Source organism: Rhinoraja longicauda, unplaced genomic scaffold (genome assembly GCF_053455715.1).
Source record: "Rhinoraja longicauda isolate Sanriku21f unplaced genomic scaffold, sRhiLon1.1 Scf000069, whole genome shotgun sequence".
Taxonomy (NCBI): domain Eukaryota; kingdom Metazoa; phylum Chordata; class Chondrichthyes; order Rajiformes; family Arhynchobatidae; genus Rhinoraja; species Rhinoraja longicauda.
Window position 1 is genome coordinate 343,173 of NW_027601287.1, and position 19,870 is coordinate 363,042.

Consider the following 19,870-nt stretch of genomic DNA (forward strand, 5'->3'; position numbering starts at 1 on the left):
TTTGGCGCCAAGCATTTAAATACCCCGCGCTTCCTCACCCCGTGACCGTAACCCAATCCGAGGGTTCTATTACCTGGCCAATCCCTATGTCCCTACACTATAGAAATAAAATTGACTTGACTTGACTTGACATGAGTAATCGGTTCTGATTCTGTACTATATCTATATCTATATTTTTCACGGTTTTGCATAGCATTGTGACAGTTCATCTTATTTGTCATCACCCCCCATAGCTCAGTGGATCTAATTCCATGGGCCAGTCATTGCAAGTCAGGTTAAATTTCCACACTGAACGTCGCTTTATCCATATTTCTTTGTAAATCTCTCATATAGTTGAAATTGTGAAATATATTTTCCGTGGCACGACTAATTATGGTAATCACAGTTTACAAACAGATGCCCAGGATTCATAAACTGCAAACCAACGGAAGAAACAATAGCAGCGAGAAAACTTATTTTTAAACATCAAATATTATTTTATTGACGAGACACAAGAAACGGGGAAAATATTTTCGTCGAAGTCGTAGCTGTATCCGCTATAGACTTAAAAAAAGCCGGATTAACTCAGCGGGACAGACAGTATCTCTGGAGAGAATGAATGGGTGAGGTTTCGGGTCGAGACCCTTCTTCGGGCTGTATCCGTTATACGGAAAGGTCTGTTCACAGAAAGTGCCCTGGGCGCTCTTTAGAGAATAGGTTCTGATGGGGAAAGATGAGCAAAGCTTAAAGATGAAGAAATTTGGCCTTCAAATGTAGCTCGGAGGAATCTGAGGACCGATGTTAGTGACTGCAAAAAAAGGCAAATGTGCTGGCGGGAATGTGGGAGATTTGTGCACGGACCACGGTTTTGAATGGGGTTGAATGGGGTTAGGAGGGATAGATAGATCACCCATGATTGAATGTCGGAGTAGACTTGATGAGCAGATTGGCCGTTTGGCCTTATTCTGCTCCTATTTCTTACGAAATTATAAACAACATGAAGACCAATTTTAACACTTGGTCCGAGGCCGAGCCATTGGATAACAGCAGATGCGGATAAAACATAAAAGCGTATAGGAACAGGAATGTAGAAAGAGGAATGTAGACACGTAAGACGTGCAGACATTGGCATGTAGAAGGACGAGTGAAGACAATGGAATGATAAGAACGGAATATTGAAACAGATAGGTAGACATAAGAAGGAGTGTAACCACGGGCGAGTACAGCTAAAGTACTACACTCGGAGTGTAGAAACAGGACCCTGGCAGCAGGCGTGTGAACCGAAGGTGCAGAAACGAGTGTACAAACTGGATTTTTACTGGATTGTAGTAATTTGAGCAACGTCAATTTGTAAGGTCATAATATTTTAGGACGTGAATTAATCTGACGAGTGGCAGGGCGTTGTATTTTATTGTTCCGAGTTACTTTATCATTTGTGTTGTATTTTGTTCCAATTATCTCTTTATTCGTTTCTTCATTTTACACATAAGTACCTAATTTCGTAGATAAGTATCTTCAAACATGGCAGATACATTCCCTGAGCAGTGCCCTGGTGTTTCGGATTAATCAGCAACTAGATTAAGACGAGAAGATGGTTCAGTAGTTATTTAAAGTAATGTCCAATTGCTGACAGTGTGTCTCTCCATCTTAACCCAGCAGACTCATTATCCAGTCTTCCTTATTTCGCAATCAAACTCCAAACTCAACTCAGCGAGGCGTTGCCTTCGCTATCGTCATCGCTTTGTTTCTATTTTTAACCGAGTTGAAACCTCGATGTTCCCGCAGAGATGGACAAGGCTATAAAGCTCTCGGAATGTGGCGTCGACACACATTTGTTTCTTCTTCATCAAAGTAAACGTCTCTTCAAATAGAAAATGGGAGCAGAGTATTTCAACGTGGAGAAAATATTGTACGTGATCATCGCCGTCATTGGAGTCCCTGGTAAGTGAGCAGAGCAAAATTAATGTAGGACTTCGCCCGAATCTGTAATGGACATCAAAGAAAAGGCTGAACGAACGAAGAAAGGAATACTTTCTTTCAGTCTTCAGTTAAAATAATGCAATGTATTTCTAGTGATGCTGGGGAATCAAGGCACTAATGGGAAAACAGGTAGCAAATTGGGGGAGTTCATAAAAGGAAGATGCCAAAGGAATTAATGTTGAAACGTTAAGAATCGGGATGATGTCTACCGCAAGTGCTAAAGTCCTTCTGTGGAACGTTGGATAAATTATTGTCATCTTTCAATTTTTTGCCAAATGCATTAAATTTGCGGAAATGTATCTCGGTAAAAACATGGAAGGAGGAACTAAACTGCTTCTAAAAGTAATTATTGGAAAAAGGCTCCAATTCATTATAAGATGATTGATGTCAGAATATTGACCGTGGAAAACTAATGTCATGGATAGAAAGTTAGATAAACGTAGTGCAGCTTCTGACGATGTAACTCGTATATTATGGGAGGACATGTCTGGTGAATTAATATTCTTGGAAGAGCTCAGATAAAGCCCCAGGTGGGAAAGGTAGTGATACATTAGGGCGAACTGCAAATTAGCTGCGTGACAAGAAAATAATAAATCGTCGTCGTCGTCGTCGTCGTCGTCGTCGTCGTCCACCCCCCCACCCCCCCAACCCCCCACCCCACCCCCACCCCCATACCAGGTACGGATGAAACCCCACCGAATTAAAGCAGAGCTGGTCACAAGATGCAGTACATTAATGATTTGAATCTGGAAATATTTCTGAGAATGCCGCTTTCTTAATGTAGGGCGGGATTCCGAGTTACGGAAATAAGGAGATGATTAAGAGTGATGCACTGGCGCGGATTGAGTTGGAAAATACAGGACAGGTGGGGGGAAACATGGGTAAATAGGAAGTTATGGACTTTGGAAGGATTCCGTCTGGAGGCGGCTTAATCTCGGAATGGTGACAGACTGGCAATTGTTGATGAGCGAAGTGATGACCGTCCCGCAGTACTAACACGGTGCCGCAGCGGTAGAGTTGCTGCCTTACAGTGCCAGAGACCCGGGATCGATCCTGATCTCGGGTGCTGTCTGTACGGAGTTGGTATGTTTTCCCCGTGACCTGCGTGGGGTTTTTTTCCGGGAGCTCCGATTTCCTCGCACATTCCATTGGCTTCAGTAAGGATTGTGAATTGTATCAAATGTGCAGGATCGAGTTAGTGTGCGGGGATCGCTGGTCAGCACGGATTGGATCAGCCGAAGTACCTGTTTCCGCGCTGTGTCTCTAAATTAAAAGTAGGAACTACACCAGTCCTAAAAGGGCTGAATCCTGTTGAGATTGAGCAAGTAGGGGGAAATCAAATTACACTTTGCCATTCTGTTTTTTGTTAAACTGTGGGAGTAAAGGTTGAAAGGCTGGAGTAATTAGGTTTGTATACACTGGAATTTAGAAGGATGAGGGGGGGTCTTATTGAAACATATAAGATAATTAGGGGATTGGACACATCAGAGGCAGGAAACATGTTCCCAATGTTGGGGGAGTCCAGAACAAGGGGCCACAGTTTAAGAATAAGGGGTAGGCCATTTAGAACGGAGATGAAGAAGAACTTTTTCAGTCAGAGAGTGGTGAAGGTGTGGAATTCTCTGCCTCAGAAGGCAGTGGAGGCCAGTTCGTTGGATGCTTTCAAGAGAGAGCTGGATAGAGCTCTTAAGGATAGCGGAGTGAGGGGGTATGGGGAGAAGGCAGGAACGGGGTACTGATTGAGAGTGATCAGTCATGATCGCATTGAATGGCGGTGCTGGCTCGAAGAGCTGAATGGCCTACTCCTGCACCCATTGTCTATTGTCTATTGTCTATTATTGTCTACCCGGACACTGGGGAAACCACACATTTCAGGTTCAGAGGGATATGGGGCAAATGCAGGTAAATGGAACGTGCTTACATGGGGCATCTTCGTCGGCATGGACGAACTGGGCTGCAGGTTGTGTTCCCATTCTGTGTGACTCTGTGACTCTATAACACTGCATGTACTTGTTTAAAACATTTCCCTGTTTTCCTCGGGAGTTCCGAATTCCTTGATGCACTCCAACGGCGTACAGGGCTGCAGGTTAATTCGTTTCGGTAAAAATGTAAATTGTCCCTAATGTGTAGAATGGTGTTAGTGTATGGTCGGTGTGCAGTCGGTGGGCGAACGGCTTTCTTCCGCGATGTATCTCTAAATTAAACTAAACTAAACTAAACTAAACTAAACTAAACTCAAGTAAATTAAACTGAACTGAACTAAACTTAGCAAAACTAAGCTATCCAGTCAGTGGATTGGCCGGACAGAGTTTCTGTCATTGTTGCTTTTTTACCGAATTCATCGGTAGCTTCCTCGACATTGAGGGAAACAAATGTTTTGCGAATAGTGCGGAACGTCTGGTTCAATATTTAATAGTGTTCAGAATATTGAACGTAAAATGTCGATATTCTTATTGTTTATGTCCCTGGGAATGATATTCTCTGCCAGAGAGCGATTGCGGCGAAATGCGGTACATTCGTTCAAAGGAACAGAGATTTGGGCATCGGGGTTTGGATGGACTAGGTTTCATTTTTAGGGGTTAGAAGTATGAGAGGCGAACTCGTCACAACTTCCGAAACCTAATGTGGTTGGATGGTCTCAATGTAGAGAGTTTGTATTCCGGACAGTGCAGGGAGTATTTATCCAGGGCATTGCGGGGGGGGGGGGGGGGGGGGGTTATCGCGGATAGTGCGGGGGCATGTGTTTCGGCCAGTGCGGGGAGTCTGTATTCCGGACAGAGCCGAGGGTATGTTTCCCGGATAGTGCGGGAGTATGTATCACCGATAGTGCAGAAGAATAATTCACGGGGAGTGCAGTGAATAGCTATCCCGGATAGTGCGGGAGTACATATTACGGATAGTGTGGGAGTATATATCACGGAGTGTGTGGGAGTATATATCACGGGGAGTGTGGGAGTATATATCACGGATAGTGTGGGGGTATATAGGGGCGTGGCTGTGTTCTGCAGCTGCGGCTCACCGGCAGTCTCTCCGTTTTTTTTGGTGTTTTTTTTGTCATTGTCGTTCTTAAATGTACGTTTTGTTTTATTTTTAATTCTGTGTATGTAGGGGGGTGGTGGGGGGGGGTGGGGGAAACCTTTTTTTCAATCTCCTCCTCAACGGAGATGCGACCTGTACCGTGTCGTATCTCCGTTCGCGCTACGGCCTAACATCGTGGAGTCGGCGGCCTCCAGCTGGGATCGACCTCGAAGACTCCGGTCGCAGGGCCTGGACTTACCATCTCGGAGGCTTCGGCCGTGGGCCCTGCAGACCGCAACATTGGGAGTTCGCAGGTCCCTGGCTGGCGACCGGCTTTTGGGAGCTCCAGCCGTAGCAGCTTCGACCGCCCCGAAGCGCAAGGTACGATCAACCCGCCCGCAGGCCCTTCATCGCCCTGCGTGGCCTGGCCGCAGCACTTTACATCGCCCGGTGGGGGCTCAGGACTCTCATCGCCCTGCGTGGCCTGGCCGCGGCACTTTACATCGCCCAGTGGGGGCCCAGGACTCTCATCGCCCTGCGTGGCTCGGCCGCGGCACTTTACATCGCCCGGTGGGGGCTCAGGACTCTCATCGCCCTGCGTGGCTCGGCCCTGGGACTTTACATCGCCCGGTGGGGGCTTCAAGGGGTTGGAAGCCTCGACTGCCTCGTGGCGCCACGGGAGAAGAATGAGGAGGAGATAAGACTTTGCCTTCCATCACAGTGAGGGTATGCCTAGAGCAATCACTGTGATGGCTGTTTTGTGTAAAAAATTGTATCTGTGTGTCTTGTGCTTTTTGATGTCTGCTGCCGGACCCTGACGTGAGAGGACGCTGGCGTTGAGTATTCGCCGCTTTTCCGTCAGGATAGTTTGTCTGTTTGTCTCTATGTTAAATGTATTTGTAAAGCGCTTTGAGCATGTGATAAGGCGCTATATAAAATAAAAATATTATTATTATTATTATTATATATCACGGATAGTGCGGGAGTATATATCACGGATAGTGCGGGAGTATATATCACGGATAGTGCGGGAGTATATATCACGGATAGTGCGGGAGTATATATCACGGATAGTGTGGGAGTATATATCACGGATAGTGCGGGAGTATATATCACGGATAGTGCGGGAGTATATATCACGGATAGTGTGGGAGTATATATCACGGGGAGTGTGGGAGTATATATCACAGTGCGGGAGTATATATCACAGTGCGGGACTAGTTTCGATCGCCTAGCTTGGGGTCGGAGAGGAATTTCCCGGATTTTTTCCCAAATTGGCCTGGATTTTTTATCCGGTTTTTCGCCTCTCCCAGGAGATCACTCAGTTCTTTTGGGTGGGCGGTTGGAGCGGTTGGAGTAGCGGCCGGGCGGTAGGTTTAGTAACCGAGCGCGGGGCTTTGTTTGGAGAGTATGACTGCCAGGGCAGTTTTTTGTTCTGGGTGTCAGATGTGGGGAATCTGGGAGTCTGATAGTCTTCCAGACATCCACATCTGCGCCAGGTGTGACGAGATGGGGCTCCTAAGGGACCGTATTAGGAACCTGGAGCGGCAGATTGATGACCTCCGTCTGATCAGGGAGAGTGAGGAGGTTATAGATAGGAGTTACAGGGAGGTGGTCACTCCTAGACCACGGGAGGTAGACAAGTGGGTCACTGTTAGGGGGAGCAAGGAACAGAGGCAGGGACTAGGGAGTACCCCGGTGGCTGTACCCCTTGGAAATAAGTACTCCTGTTTAAGTACTGTTGGGGGGGACAGCCTACCTGGGGGCAACGACGGTGCCCGGGCCTCTGGCAAGGAGTCCGGCCCTGTTGCTCAGAAGGGTAGGGAAAGGAAGAGGAGAGCAGTAGTAATAGGGGACTCTATAGTGAGGGGGTCAGATAGGCGTTTCTGTGGACGCAGTCGGGAGACCCGGATGGTGGTTTGCCTCCCTGGTGCCGGTGTCCGGGATGTGTCTGAGCGTGTCCAGGATATCCTGAAAGGGGAGGGAGAGGAGCCAGAGGTCGTGGTACATATAGGTACCAACAATATAGGTAGGATAAGGGAAGAGGTCCTGAAAGGAGAATTCAGGGGGCTAGGAAGAGAGTTAAAAAAAAGGACTTCCAAAGTAATAATCTCAGGCTTACTGCCTGTGCCACGCGATAGTGAGAATAGGAATGGAGTGAGGTGGAGGATAAATACGTGGCTGAGGAACTGGTGCAGGGAGCAGGGTTTCAAGTTTCTGGATCATTGGGACCTCTTCTGGGGGAAGTATGACCTGTACAAAAAGGATGGGTTGCATCTGAACCCGAGGGGAACCAATATCCTGGCGGGGAGATTTGCTAAAATAACTGCGGAGACTTTAAACTAGTACGGTTGGGGGGAGGGACTCAAACACAGATAGCTAATAGGCAGTGTGTGAGACAGGAGGCAGAAAGGGGAAACACTCAGACCCAATATGTAGGAGAGAAAGAAGGGAAAAGAAATAAACTGAGAATAAGAAATGATGGGTCCCTTAATTGTGTATATTTTAATGCTAGGAGCATTGTAAGAAAGGTGGATGAACTTAGAGCCTGGATTGACATCTGGAAGTATGATGTTGTGGCGATCAGTGAAACATGGTTGCAGGAGGGTTGCGATTGGCAATTAAATATTCCAGGATTTCATTGTTTCAGATGTGATAGAATCGGAGGGGCAAGAGGTGGGGGTGTTGCATTGCTTGTCAGGGAGGATATCACAGCAGTGCTTTGGCAGGACAGACTAGAAGGCTCGATTAAGGAGGCTGTTTGGGTGGAACTCAGAAATGAGAAAGGTTTAGCAACACTTATAGGGGTGTATTATAGACCGCCAAATAGGGAACGAGAATTGGAAGAGCAAATATGTAAGGAGATAGCAGATATTAGTAGTAAGCACAGAGTGGTGATTGTGGGTGATTTCAATTTTCCGTATATAGACTGGGAATCACATTCTGTTAAAGGGCTGGATGGTTTGGAGTTTGTAAAATGTGTGCAGGATAGTTTTTTGCAGCAATATGTAGAGGTGCCTACCAGAGAAGGGGCAGTGTTGGACCTCCTGTTAGGAAATGAGATGGGTCAGGTGACGGAGGTATGTGTTGAGGAGCACTTTGGGTCTAGTGATCATAATGCCATTAGTTTCAATATCATTATGGAGAAGGTCAAATCTGGACCAAGGGTTGAGATTTTGGATTGGAGAAAGGCTAATTTTGAGGAGATGAGAAAGGATTTAAAAGGAGTGAAATGGAAATTGTTGTTTTATGAAAAGGATATAATAGAGAAATGGAGGATATTTAACGGTGAAATTTTGAGAGTACAGAGTCTTTATGTCCCTGTTCGGTGGAAAGGAAAGAATAATAATTTGAAAGAGCCGTGGTTTTCCAGGGAAATTGGACACTTGGTTCGGAAAAAGAGGGAGATATACAATAAATATAAGCGGCAGGGAGTAAATGAGGTTCTTGAGGAATATAAAGAATGTAAAAGGAATCTTAAAAAGGAAATTAGAAAAGCGAAGAAAAGATATGAGGCTGCTTTGGCAAGTAATGTAAAAGTAAACCCCAAGGGGTTCTACAGATATGTCAATAGCAAAAGGATAGTGAGGGGTAAAATTGGTCCATTAGAGAGTCAGAGTGGACAGCTATGTGCTGAGCCGGAAGAAATGGGGGAGATATTAAACAATTTATTTTCTTCAGTATTTACCGAGGAGAAGGATATTGAATTATGTGAGGTAAGCGAAACAAGTAGAGTAGTGATGGAATTAGGAGGATTAAAGAAGAGGAGGTACGGACACTTTTGAAGAATATAAAAGTGGATAAGTCTCCAGGTCCTGATAGGATATTCCCTAGGACATTGAGGGAAGTTAGTGCAGAAATAGCAGGGGCTATGACGGAAATATTTCAAACGTCATTAGAAACAGGGATGGTGCCGGAAGATTGGCGCATTGCGCATGTTGTGCCTTTGTTTAAAAAAGGTTCTAAAAGTAAACCTAGCAATTATAGACCTATTAGTTTGACGTCTGTGGTGGGAAAATTAATGGAAAAGATACTTAGGGACAATATATATAATTATTTGGATAATCAAGGCCTGATTAGAAACAGTCAACATGGATTTGTGCCTGGAAGGTCATGTTTGACTAATCTTCTTGAATTTTTTGAAGAGGTTACCAGGGAAATTGATAAGGGCAAGGCTGTGGATGTTGTCTATATGGACTTCAGTAAGGCATTTGACAAGGTTCCACATGGAAGGTTGATTAAGAAGGTTAAATCGTTGGGTATTAATAGTGAGGTTGCAAGATGGATTCAACAATGGCTGAATGGGAGATACCAGAGGGTAACGGTTGACAATTGTATGTCAGGTTGGAGGCCAGTGTCTAGTGGAGTGCCCCAAGGATCTGTGTTGGGTCCACTGTTGTTTGTCATTTACATTAATGATCTGGATGATGGTGTGGCAAATTGGATTAGTAAATATGCAGATGATACTAAGATAGGTGGAGTAGTTGATAGTGAGGTAGATTTTCAAAGTCTACAGAGAGACTTGGGCCTTTTGGAAGGGTGGGCTGAAAGATGGCAGATGGAGTTTAATGCTGATAAGTGTGAGGTGCTGCATTTTGGTAGGACAAATCAAAATAGGACGTACAGGGTAAATGGTAGGGAATTGAGGAATGCAGTGGAACAGAGGGATCTGGGAATAACTGTGCATTGTTCCCTGAAGGTGGAATCTCATGTGGATAGGGTGGTGAAGAAGGCGTTTGGTATGCTTGCCTTTATAAATCAGAGCATCGAGTATAGAAGTTGGGATGTAATGTTGAAATTGTACAGGGCATTGGTGAGGCCGAATCTGGAGTATGGTGTGCAGTTCTGGTCGCCAAATTATAGGAAGGATGTCGACAAAATGGAGAGGGTACAGAGGAGATTTACTAGAATGTTGCCTGGGTTTCAGCACTTAAGCTACAGGGAGAGGTTGAACAGGTTGGGTCTTTATTCTTTGGAGCGTAGAAGGTTGAGGGGGGACTTGATAGAGGTTTTTAAAATTTTGAGAGGGACGGACAGAGTTGACGTGGGTAGGCTTTTCCCTTTGAGAGTGGGGAAGATTCCAACAAGGGGACATAGCTTCAGAATTGAGGGACAAAGGTTGAGGGGTAACATGAGGGGGAACTTCTTTACTCAGAGGGTTGTGGCTGTATGGAATGGGCTTCCGGTGGAAGTGGTGGAGGCTGGCTCGATTTTATTATTTAAGAGTAAATTGGATAGGTATATGGATAGGAGGGGATTGGAGGGTTATGGTCTGAGTGCAGGTAGATGAGACTAGGTCAGGGAGAATGGTCGGCGTGGACTGGTAGGGCCGGACAGGCCTGTTTCCATGCTGTAGTTGTTATATGTTATATGTTATATGTTATATCACGGATAGTGCGGGAGTATATATCACGGATAGTGTGGGAGTATATATCACGGGGAGTGTGGGAGTATATATCACGGGGAGTGTGGGAGTATATATCACGGATAGTGTGGGAGTATATATCACGGATAGTGTGGGAGTATATATCACGGGGAGTGTGGGAGTATATATCACGGGGAGTGTGGGAGTATATATCACGGATAGTGTGGGAGTATATATCACGGATAGTGTGGGAGTATATATCACGGGGAGTGTGGGAGTATATATCACGGGGAGTGTGGGAGTATATATCACGGATAGTGTGGGAGTATATATCACGGATAGTGTGGGAGTATATATCACAGTGCACGAGTATATATCACGGATAGTCTGGGGCTATATATCACGGGGAGTGTGGGAGTATATATCACGGGGAGTGTGGGAGTATATATCACAGTGCGGGAGTATATATCACGGATAGTGTGGGAGTATATATCACAGTGCGGGAGTATATATCGCGGATAGTGCGGGAGTATATATCACGGATAGTGTGGGAGTATATATCACGGGGAGTGTGGGAGTATATATCACAGTGCGGGAGTATATATCACGGATAGTGTGGGAGTATATATCGCGGATAGTGCGGGAGTATATATCACGGATAGTGTGGGAGTATATATCACGGGGAGTGTGGGAGTATATATCACGGATAGTGTGGGAGTATATATCACAGTGCGGGAGTATATATCACGGATAGTGTGGGAGTATATATCACGGATAGTGCGGGAGTATATATCACAGTGCGGGAGTATATATCACGGATAGTGCGGGAGTATATATCACGGATAGTGTGGGAGTATATATCACAGTGCGGGAGTATATATCACGGATAGTGTGGGAGTATATATCACGGATAGTGTGGGAGTATATATCACGGATAGTGTGGGAGTATATATCACAGTGCGGGAGTATATATCACGGATAGTGTGGGAGTATATCTCACGGATAGTGCGGGAGTATATATCACTGTGCACGAGTATATATCACGGATAGTGTGGGGGTATATATCACGGGGAGTGTGGGAGTATATATCACGGGGAATGTGGGAGTATATATCACGGATAGTGTGGGAGTATATATCACGGGGAGTGTGGGAGTATATATCACAGTGCGGGAGTATATATCGCGGATAGTGTGGGAGTATATATCACGGATAGTGTGGGAGTATATATCACGGATAGTGTGGGAGTATATATCACGGATAGTGTGGGAGTATATATCACAGTGCGGGTGTATATATCACGGATAGTGTGGGAGTATATATCACGGATAGTGTGGGAGTATATATCACGGGGAGTGTGGGAGTATATATCACAGTGCACGAGTATATATTACGGATAGTGTGGGAGTATATATCACGGATAGTGTGGGAGTATATATCACGGGGAGTGTGGGAGTATATATCACGGATAGTGTGGGAGTATATATCACGGATAGTGTGGGAGTATATATCACGGATAGTGCGGGAATATATATCACGGATAGTGTGGGAGTATATATCACGGATAGTGCGGGGGTATATATCACGGGGAGTGTGGGAGTATATATCACGGATAGTGTGGGAGTATATACAACGGATAGTGTGGGAGTATATATCACGGATAGTGTGGGAGTATATATCACGGATAGTGTGGGAGTATATATCACGGATAGTGTTGGAGTGTGTATCACGGGGTGTGTGGGAGTATATATCACGGAGAGTGCGGTGGTATGTGTCACGGATACTGTGGGAGTATATATCACGGATAGTGTGGGAGTATATATCACAGTGCACGAGTATATATCACGGATAGTGTGGGAGTATATATCACGGATAGTGTGGGAGTCTATATCACAGTGCGGGAGTATATATCACGGATAGTGTGGGAGTATATATCACGGATAGTGTGGGAGTCTATATCACAGTGCGGGAGTGTATTGTTATGCTCTGGGGCACACAGGAACTGGACTCAACGCACGACTCACACACAAGAGTCAATTTGGAGAAAATAAAGGCGTTCTTTAATTTTCACATTAAAGAACACTGCGATTCGAACCAAAAACTCTAAACTTACTCAGTTACAAAAACATTAGTTACAAAAATTACTTACTAGCTATATTACGACCGAGAGCACATGAATCAGAGCACATGAATCACAATACGAACTGGCACAGGACAAAGGGAGGCGTGGACTATATATACATGAGGTAAGGGCACACAGGTGGAAACAATCAAGGCGGGGCTGACAATTACAATGGCAGGAAGTCAAGGGACCTGAAATGAGAATCTAAACACAGAACATGACACAAGACTAACAGATATGACGGGACATTACAGTACCCCCCCCCCCATTTAGGACCGACTCCTGACGGTCCAGGCTGGTCAGGATGAGTCTTGTCAAAGTCCTTGATCAAAGTTTTGTCCAAAATGAAGCTGGCAGGAATCCAGCACCTCTCATCAGGACCGTAGCGTTCCCAGTCGACGAGAAACTGGTGACCGCGACCTCTCTTGCGGACTGCAAGAAGTGCCTTAACTGTGTAGACCGGACCACCGTCGACGAGCCGGGGGGTGGAGGGGGCTTGGAGGCGGGCACGAGTGCACTTTCCTTGACCGGTTTTATTTTGCTGACGTGGAATGTAGGGTGAACCCTTAATGACCTGGGGAGTTGTAGACGGACCGAAACAGGGTTAATGACTTTCGAAATGGGAAATTGACCCACGAACCTTGGAGCCAGCTTTCTGGCGTGGACGTGAAGTGGCAAGTCCTTTGTAGCAGCCATACCTTCTGGCCTGGGCGATAATGCGGAGCGGATCTGCGGTGGCGGTCGGCTGCCGCTTTCATCCGGGACTGACCCCGGAGTAGAACCCTCCGAGCTCCGTCCCAGATTCGGCGACAGCGTCGGATCATTGCGTGGGCAGAAGGCACCGTCACCTCACCCTCATAAGCCGAGAACAAGGGGGGCTGGTAGCCGTAGGCACATTGGAAGGGTGTGAGTCCCGTGGCAGCCGTAGGAAGCGTGTTGCGTGCGTGCTCGACCCAGATGAGATGGTCGCTCCAGGTGGTCTGGTTCTGCGCGATCAGACAGCGCAAGCAGGTCTCGAGCTCCTGGTTCATCCGCTCAGTCTGGCCATTGGATTGCGGATGGTAACCAGAAGACAGGCTGACGGTGGCACCTATGAAGGAACAAAACTCACTCCAAAACTTGGACACAAACTGAGGACCTCGGTCCGAGACAATGTCTGTAGGGAAACCATGGATACGGAAAACGTGAGGCATCATTACCTCTGCCGTCTCTTTGGCAGAGGGGAGCTTGGCCACAGCGATAAAATGTACCATCTTTGAAAATCGGTCTACCACCATCAGGACAGTTGTGTTACCTTTGGAGGCCGGCAACCCAGTAACAAAGTCAATAGAGATGTGGGACCAGGGCCTCTGAGGGACTGAAAGTGGGTACAGCAGGCCCGCTTGGGCTTGTCTGGAGGGCTTGCTCCTTGCACAGACAGGGCAGGCGGCCACATATTCAGCTACATCCTTCTCAAGTGAAGGCCACCAAAAACGCTGTTTAACCACAAAAACAGTTCTCTTGGCACCTGGATGGCATGTGAGCAGGGACGTGTGAGCCCAGTGGATTAACTGGGGGCGCAATGTCACAGGAACAAACAAACAGTTAGTAGGACAGCCACTCGGTGCTGGAGTCTCATCATTAGCCTGCTTCACATCTGTTTCGATCTGCCAAGACACCGCTCCTACCACACGGTTAAGTGGCAGGATGGGTTCGGGTTTTCTGGTATCAGGTTCAGGGTCATAAAGTCGGGACAGGGCGTCTGGTTTTGTGTTCTGGGAACCGGGCCTGTAAGACAGAGAAAAGTTGAACCTACTAAAGAACAGAGTCCATCTGGCCTGACGTGAGTTGAGTCTCTTGGCTTTACGGATGTATTCCAGGTTCTTGTGATCTGTCCATACCAGAAAAGGCTGCTCGGCCCCCTCCAGCCAGTGCCTCCACTCCCCCAATGCGGCTCTGACCGCCAGCAGTTCTTTGTTTCCGACATCGTAATTTTTTTCTGCGGGGGTCAACTTACGTGACAGGTAGGCACAGGGATGAATCCGGTTGTCCTTCTCCGCTCTCTGGGAAAGTACCGCCCCAATCCCCTCGTTGGAGGCATCCACCTCCACAATGAACTGTCTCTGGGGATCTGGGATGGTCAGAACAGGAGCGTTGGTGAACAATGTTTTGAGGCGCTGGAAGGCGGCTTCGGCCGGAGGATTCCACTGGAACTAGGTCTTGGAAGACGTGAGAGAGTGCAGAGGAGCAGCAACAGCACTGAAGTCTCTAATAAAACGTCTGTAAAAGTTTGCAAATCCGATAAACTGTTGCACCTTCTTTCTGTTAGCGGGGGTGGGCCAATTGGCCACCGCACTGACCTTATCAGGGTCCATCTGGATGTGGTCGGCCGATATAATGTAGCCCAGAAAGGACATTGTGTCTGCGTGGAAGTCGCACTTCTCGGCCTTCACATACAGACGGTTAGCTAAGAGCTTCTGCACACACACTTGACATGACGCTCATGAGACTGTATGTCTGGAGAGATGATAAGAATGTCATCAAGGTAGACAAAAACACACTCATTGCGAAATTCCCTGAGGACCTCGTTCATAAAAGCTTGGAAGACTGCGGGGGCATTGGTTAACCCGAACGGCATCACCAAATACTCGTAGTGCCCGTTAGGGGTGTTAAACCCAGTTTTCCACTCATCCCCCTCTCTGATTCTCAATAGATGGTATGCATTCCTTAAGTCTAGTTTAGTGAATACTTTGGCTTTGTGCAACAGTTCAAAAGCAGAAGACATCAAAGGAAGTGGGTAACGATTCTTGATCGTAATCTCGTTTAGGAAGCTGTAATCTATGCAGGGACGAAGTGACCCATCTTTCTTGCCCACAAAGAAAAACCCCGCGCCTGCTGCCGAGGAGGGCGGGCGAATAATGCCCGTCCTCAGGGAGGACTCAATGTACTCATCCATCGCCTTCCTCTCGGGCCGGATATGGAGTACAGTCGCCCCTTGGGAATAGGCCCCCCCCCCCCGGCAGCAGGTTGATAGCGCAGTCGAAAGGTCGATGAGGAGGCCCTGGACTTGTTGAACACCTCCTTCAGTTCATGGTAACATGGTGGAACCTTCGACAGATCGGGATAGTCATCATCATCATTAGAAATCTTTATTTCTTCAGATTTAAGAACATTTATTCCCAAAACCGCCCCGATCTTCCCGTAACTCACCCCTTTGTTCACTGGTTCAACAAGACATGATTGTGTGCACTCAACCCCCCATCGTCTGATCTTACCAGATCGCCAATCAATCTGAGGATTGTGTTTCTGCAGCCAAGGGAAACCAAAGACCAAGGGATGTTGAGCTGAGTCAAACAAGTGAAAAGACATTATCTCCACATGGTTAGCATTGAACATGACTTTGACAGGTTCTGTACGATGAGTTATCTCAAACAACTGACGTCCATCTAAAGCGCTCGCCACAATAGGTTGTAACAAGGGCACAGATTTAACCTTACACGATCGACCTAGAGTCCAGTCCATGAGACTCTCGTCGGCTCCGGAGTCGATCAAAACCCCCCGAGTCACAATTTGCTGATTCAGAGTGAGGGTGGCCTGTGTCAGAGGTCGAGGAGGTAAGTCCGAAACGGGGAATTGGCTCACCAGTGTCCTCCTTTTCACTGGTGAGCCACCCCTTTTACCGAGCAGTCGGCCAGACGGTGTCCTTGTTGACCGCAATAAAAGCAGGCTCCGTCCTTCAGGCGGCGCTGTCGCTGCTCCGGAGTCAGCCTGGTTCGTCCTAGCTGCATGGGTTCCTCCGACGGCTGAGAGGACGCTGTTTTCTCCGGCCAGCGATGGACAGGGAACGATGACTTCTTCGGTGTGAAGGACCCGGAGGAGCGCCGCTGGTGATTGGGAGGACGATCAGCAGCCTGGTGGCTTTCCTTTTCCTTTATCCTGTTATCGACACGAATAGCCGTGGTAATTAATGTCTCTAGATCACTGGGTAACTCAAAAGGTGAAAGTCTGTCCTTTATAGCCTCCGACAACCCATTCATGAATGCATCCACTTGTGCAGGCATATTCCACCCACTGTCTGTTGCAAGGGTTCGGAAGTCAATGGCATAGTCTATCACTGGGCGAGTGTTCTGTTTTAGCTGCAGTAAGACTCGGGAAGCTTCCTTAGCAGAGGAAGTGTGATCAAAAATACTGCTAAATGTTCTTTGGAAGAGGTCTAGATCCTGACAGACTGTGGAGCCCCGAGACCACTCCGCAGTGACCCATGCTGCGGCTCGTCCCGTCAAATGGGACACAATAAATGCTACCCTGGCCTGGTCTGAGGGGAAGTGTGCAGGGTTATGCTTGAAGTGGAGATCACATTGTACAAGGAATGATATACAATTTTCCGAGTCTCCAGAGAAATTATCTGGTGAAGCCAGGCGTAGAATCAGCGTGGGGTTCGCAGGCGTGGCCGGAACAGCAGGCGGATGGCCGGCTGAAGGTTCAACGTGAGCCAGTGGAGAAGCTGCCGAGGTTGGGTCGAGACGAGCCAGAACCTGATGGAGTTGTACAGCGAGGTGGTTAATCTGGGTCGTCACTGATGACTGGAACTCGCCTTGTCTATCGTTCAGCTCGCGCACCCCGTGACTGACTGAGCGCAGCTGCTCCTCCTGGTGCTGGATCTTAGTGCCCTGGTTGGCAAGGGCTGATTTCCAAATCTTAGAGTCGGCTGAGTCCATATTATGGCCAGTTCGTTCTGTTATGCTCTGGGGCACACAGGAACTGGACTCAAACGCACGACTCACACACAAGAGTCAATTTGGAGAAAATAAAGGCGTTCTTTAATTTTCACATTAAAGAACACTGCGATTCGAACCAAAAACTCTAAACGTACTCAGCTACAAAAACATTAGTTACAAAAATTACTTACTAGCTATACTACGACCGAGAGCACATGAATCAGAGCACATGAATCACAATACGAACTGGCACAGGACAAAGGGAGGCGTGGACTATATATACATGAGGTAAGGGCACACAGGTGGAAACAATCAAGGCGGGGCAGACAATTACAATGGCAGGAAGTCAAGGGACCTGAAATGAGAATCTAAACACAGAACATGACACAAGACTAACAGATATGACGGGACATTACATATATATCACGGATAGTGTGGGAGTCTATATCACAGTGCGGGAGTATATATCACGGATAGTGTGGGAGTCTATATCACAGTGCGGGTGTATATATCACGGATAGTGTGGGAGTATATATCACGGAGAGTGTGGGAGTCTATATCACAGTGCGGAAGTATATATCACGGATAGTGTGGGAGTCTATATCACAGTGCGGGAGTATATATCACGGATAGTGTGGGAGTATATATCACGGAGAGTGCGGAACAATGTATCACGGATAGTACAGTGAGTGGATATCCCGGGCTGTGCGAAAAGTCTGTATCCCGGACAATGAGAGATGTATGTATCCCTGACAATGCGGGAGTATCCTAGACAGTGTGTGGCGTCTGTATCCGAATAGTGCAGGAGTATGCAACGCGACACTGCAAGAGTGTGTATCGGGATGATGCGGGCAGTATGTATTCCGGACATTGAGGGGAGTATGAATCGAGACCGGGCGGGGAGCATGTATTGGGAGAGTGCAGTGAGTAGATATCCCGGGCTGTGCGAGGATAACGTTGTCCAGACAACGCAGTCAAGCAGTATGTGACTCGCGTTCAGGAAGAAGCATGAACCGTGTGGGACTCAGTTGATGCTAAATTGTGGACTCCAATGATTGTTGAAAGTCTTGCGTTCGACGTCATAGAAACCAGAGGCGGCTGGTTCTTTAAGGTGCTTCATTGAGACAATGTTCGGTAGATTCCATGACATCGACCAAGTCAGAAGATTGGAGAGTACAGCAGAAAATTTAGCTCTGAAGGTCGAAACCTCAATTATCTTGATGGATAGTGTTTTAGGACGAGAGTCATACTGCTGTTCCTAATTCTTACCCACTTCCGTTCTTGTTCTGCAGTGAATTTGGTGGCGGTGGTGATCCTGTCCCGGGGTAAGTGCGGCCTCTCCACCTGCACCACTCGCTACCTGGTGGCCATGGCAGCGGCGGATCTACAAGTGATTGTCACTGAGGTAATTTTGTATCAGATCAATTACCATTATTTCCCGGTGTGCTTCCTGAACATTACTGCTGTCTGCATCGTACTCCGAGTCCTGTCTCGCATCGCTGTTAACTGTTCCGTCTGGTTCACCGTCACTTTCACCTTTGATCGGTTTGTCGCCATTTGTTGCCAGAAGCTGAAAACAAAATATTGCACCGGGAAAACTGCGGCCGTGGTTCTCGCAACAACCGGCGTTCTGTTCTGTCTGAAGAACGGTCCACTTTACTTCACTTATGGACCCAGATCGATCATCGACAATGTACCGTGGTTCTGTTATCCGAAGCCAAGTTACTTTACTGACCCCGGGTGGGTGGCACTTGACTGGCTCGACATTGCTTTAACTCCGTTCCTCCCCTTCGCTGTAATCCTGCTGCTCAACGCTCTGACAGTCCGGCACATTTTAGTGGCCAGCAGGGTCCGTAAGAGGCTGAGGGGTCAGAGTAAAGGGGAGAACAGCAGTGACCCGGAGATGGAGAGCAGGAGGAGGTCTGTGGTTTTACTCTTCACACTATCCGGCAGCTTCATTCTCCTGTGGCTAACCAATGTCGCGGAATTCATCTATTATCAGGCCACAGGGATAGGAACGGGAGGAAATGAAGCTGAAATTACTTTCGCCTATGTCGGATATTTGCTAAGGAACTTCAGCTGCTGCACGAACACATTCATTTACGCTGCCACCCAGTCGAAGTTTAGAGAGCAGGTAATAGGCGCCGTGAAATATGCGTTCGCCTCAGTGCTTCGATTCATTACTCACCAATGAGCGAATCCCGGAGCAGCTCACAGTTCGCGCTGCTTCCTGAAGGTCTTGGTACCTGCAAGCAACATTCACTGTGCCAGGAGAATGTGACCTAGTAACCACATATTGTGTGGACGGTCAGACTCTACCCGCAGTGACTCGGCACGCAACTCACACAATCTCCCAGTTAGTGACCCTCGACCCACAATCTGTCACCCTGTTCCCTCACTCTCAGAGATATGCCTCCTGAGAAACGGTGAGTCGTTGCCTCTCAAACTCAGCACTCGCACACTTTGATGATTCTCCACCAATATAGACCAGTGACGGCGAATCTCTATACTACGTGCCTAGTGTCATCGATACGGTGCCCAAAATGTCTCAGTTCCTCCTGTTTGGCTGGCGCGTCTATTTATGGCACGAGAAGAAATTGAATCTGTCAGATTCAATCAGAAAACAAAACTGGTCCATTCGTCTATTCAGTTTACCCGAACAGAAAAGCCCGCATTTGTCCCACTATGATCTTTCTGACTCGCCGATCAGT

General features: G+C 47.3%; 1 protein-coding gene across 1 annotated transcript; it reads left to right on the forward strand.

Annotated features, from left to right (window-relative positions):
* Window positions 1-1,853: 1,853 nt before the first annotated feature.
* Window positions 1,854-19,353, forward strand: LOC144589747 (putative G-protein coupled receptor 139). Its single transcript, XM_078394846.1, has 2 exons — window positions 1,854-1,920; window positions 18,452-19,353. Exons 1-2 carry the CDS (start codon window positions 1,854-1,856, stop codon window positions 19,351-19,353), a joined length of 969 nt encoding a protein of 322 aa, XP_078250972.1.
* Window positions 19,354-19,870: the final 517 nt, after the last annotated feature.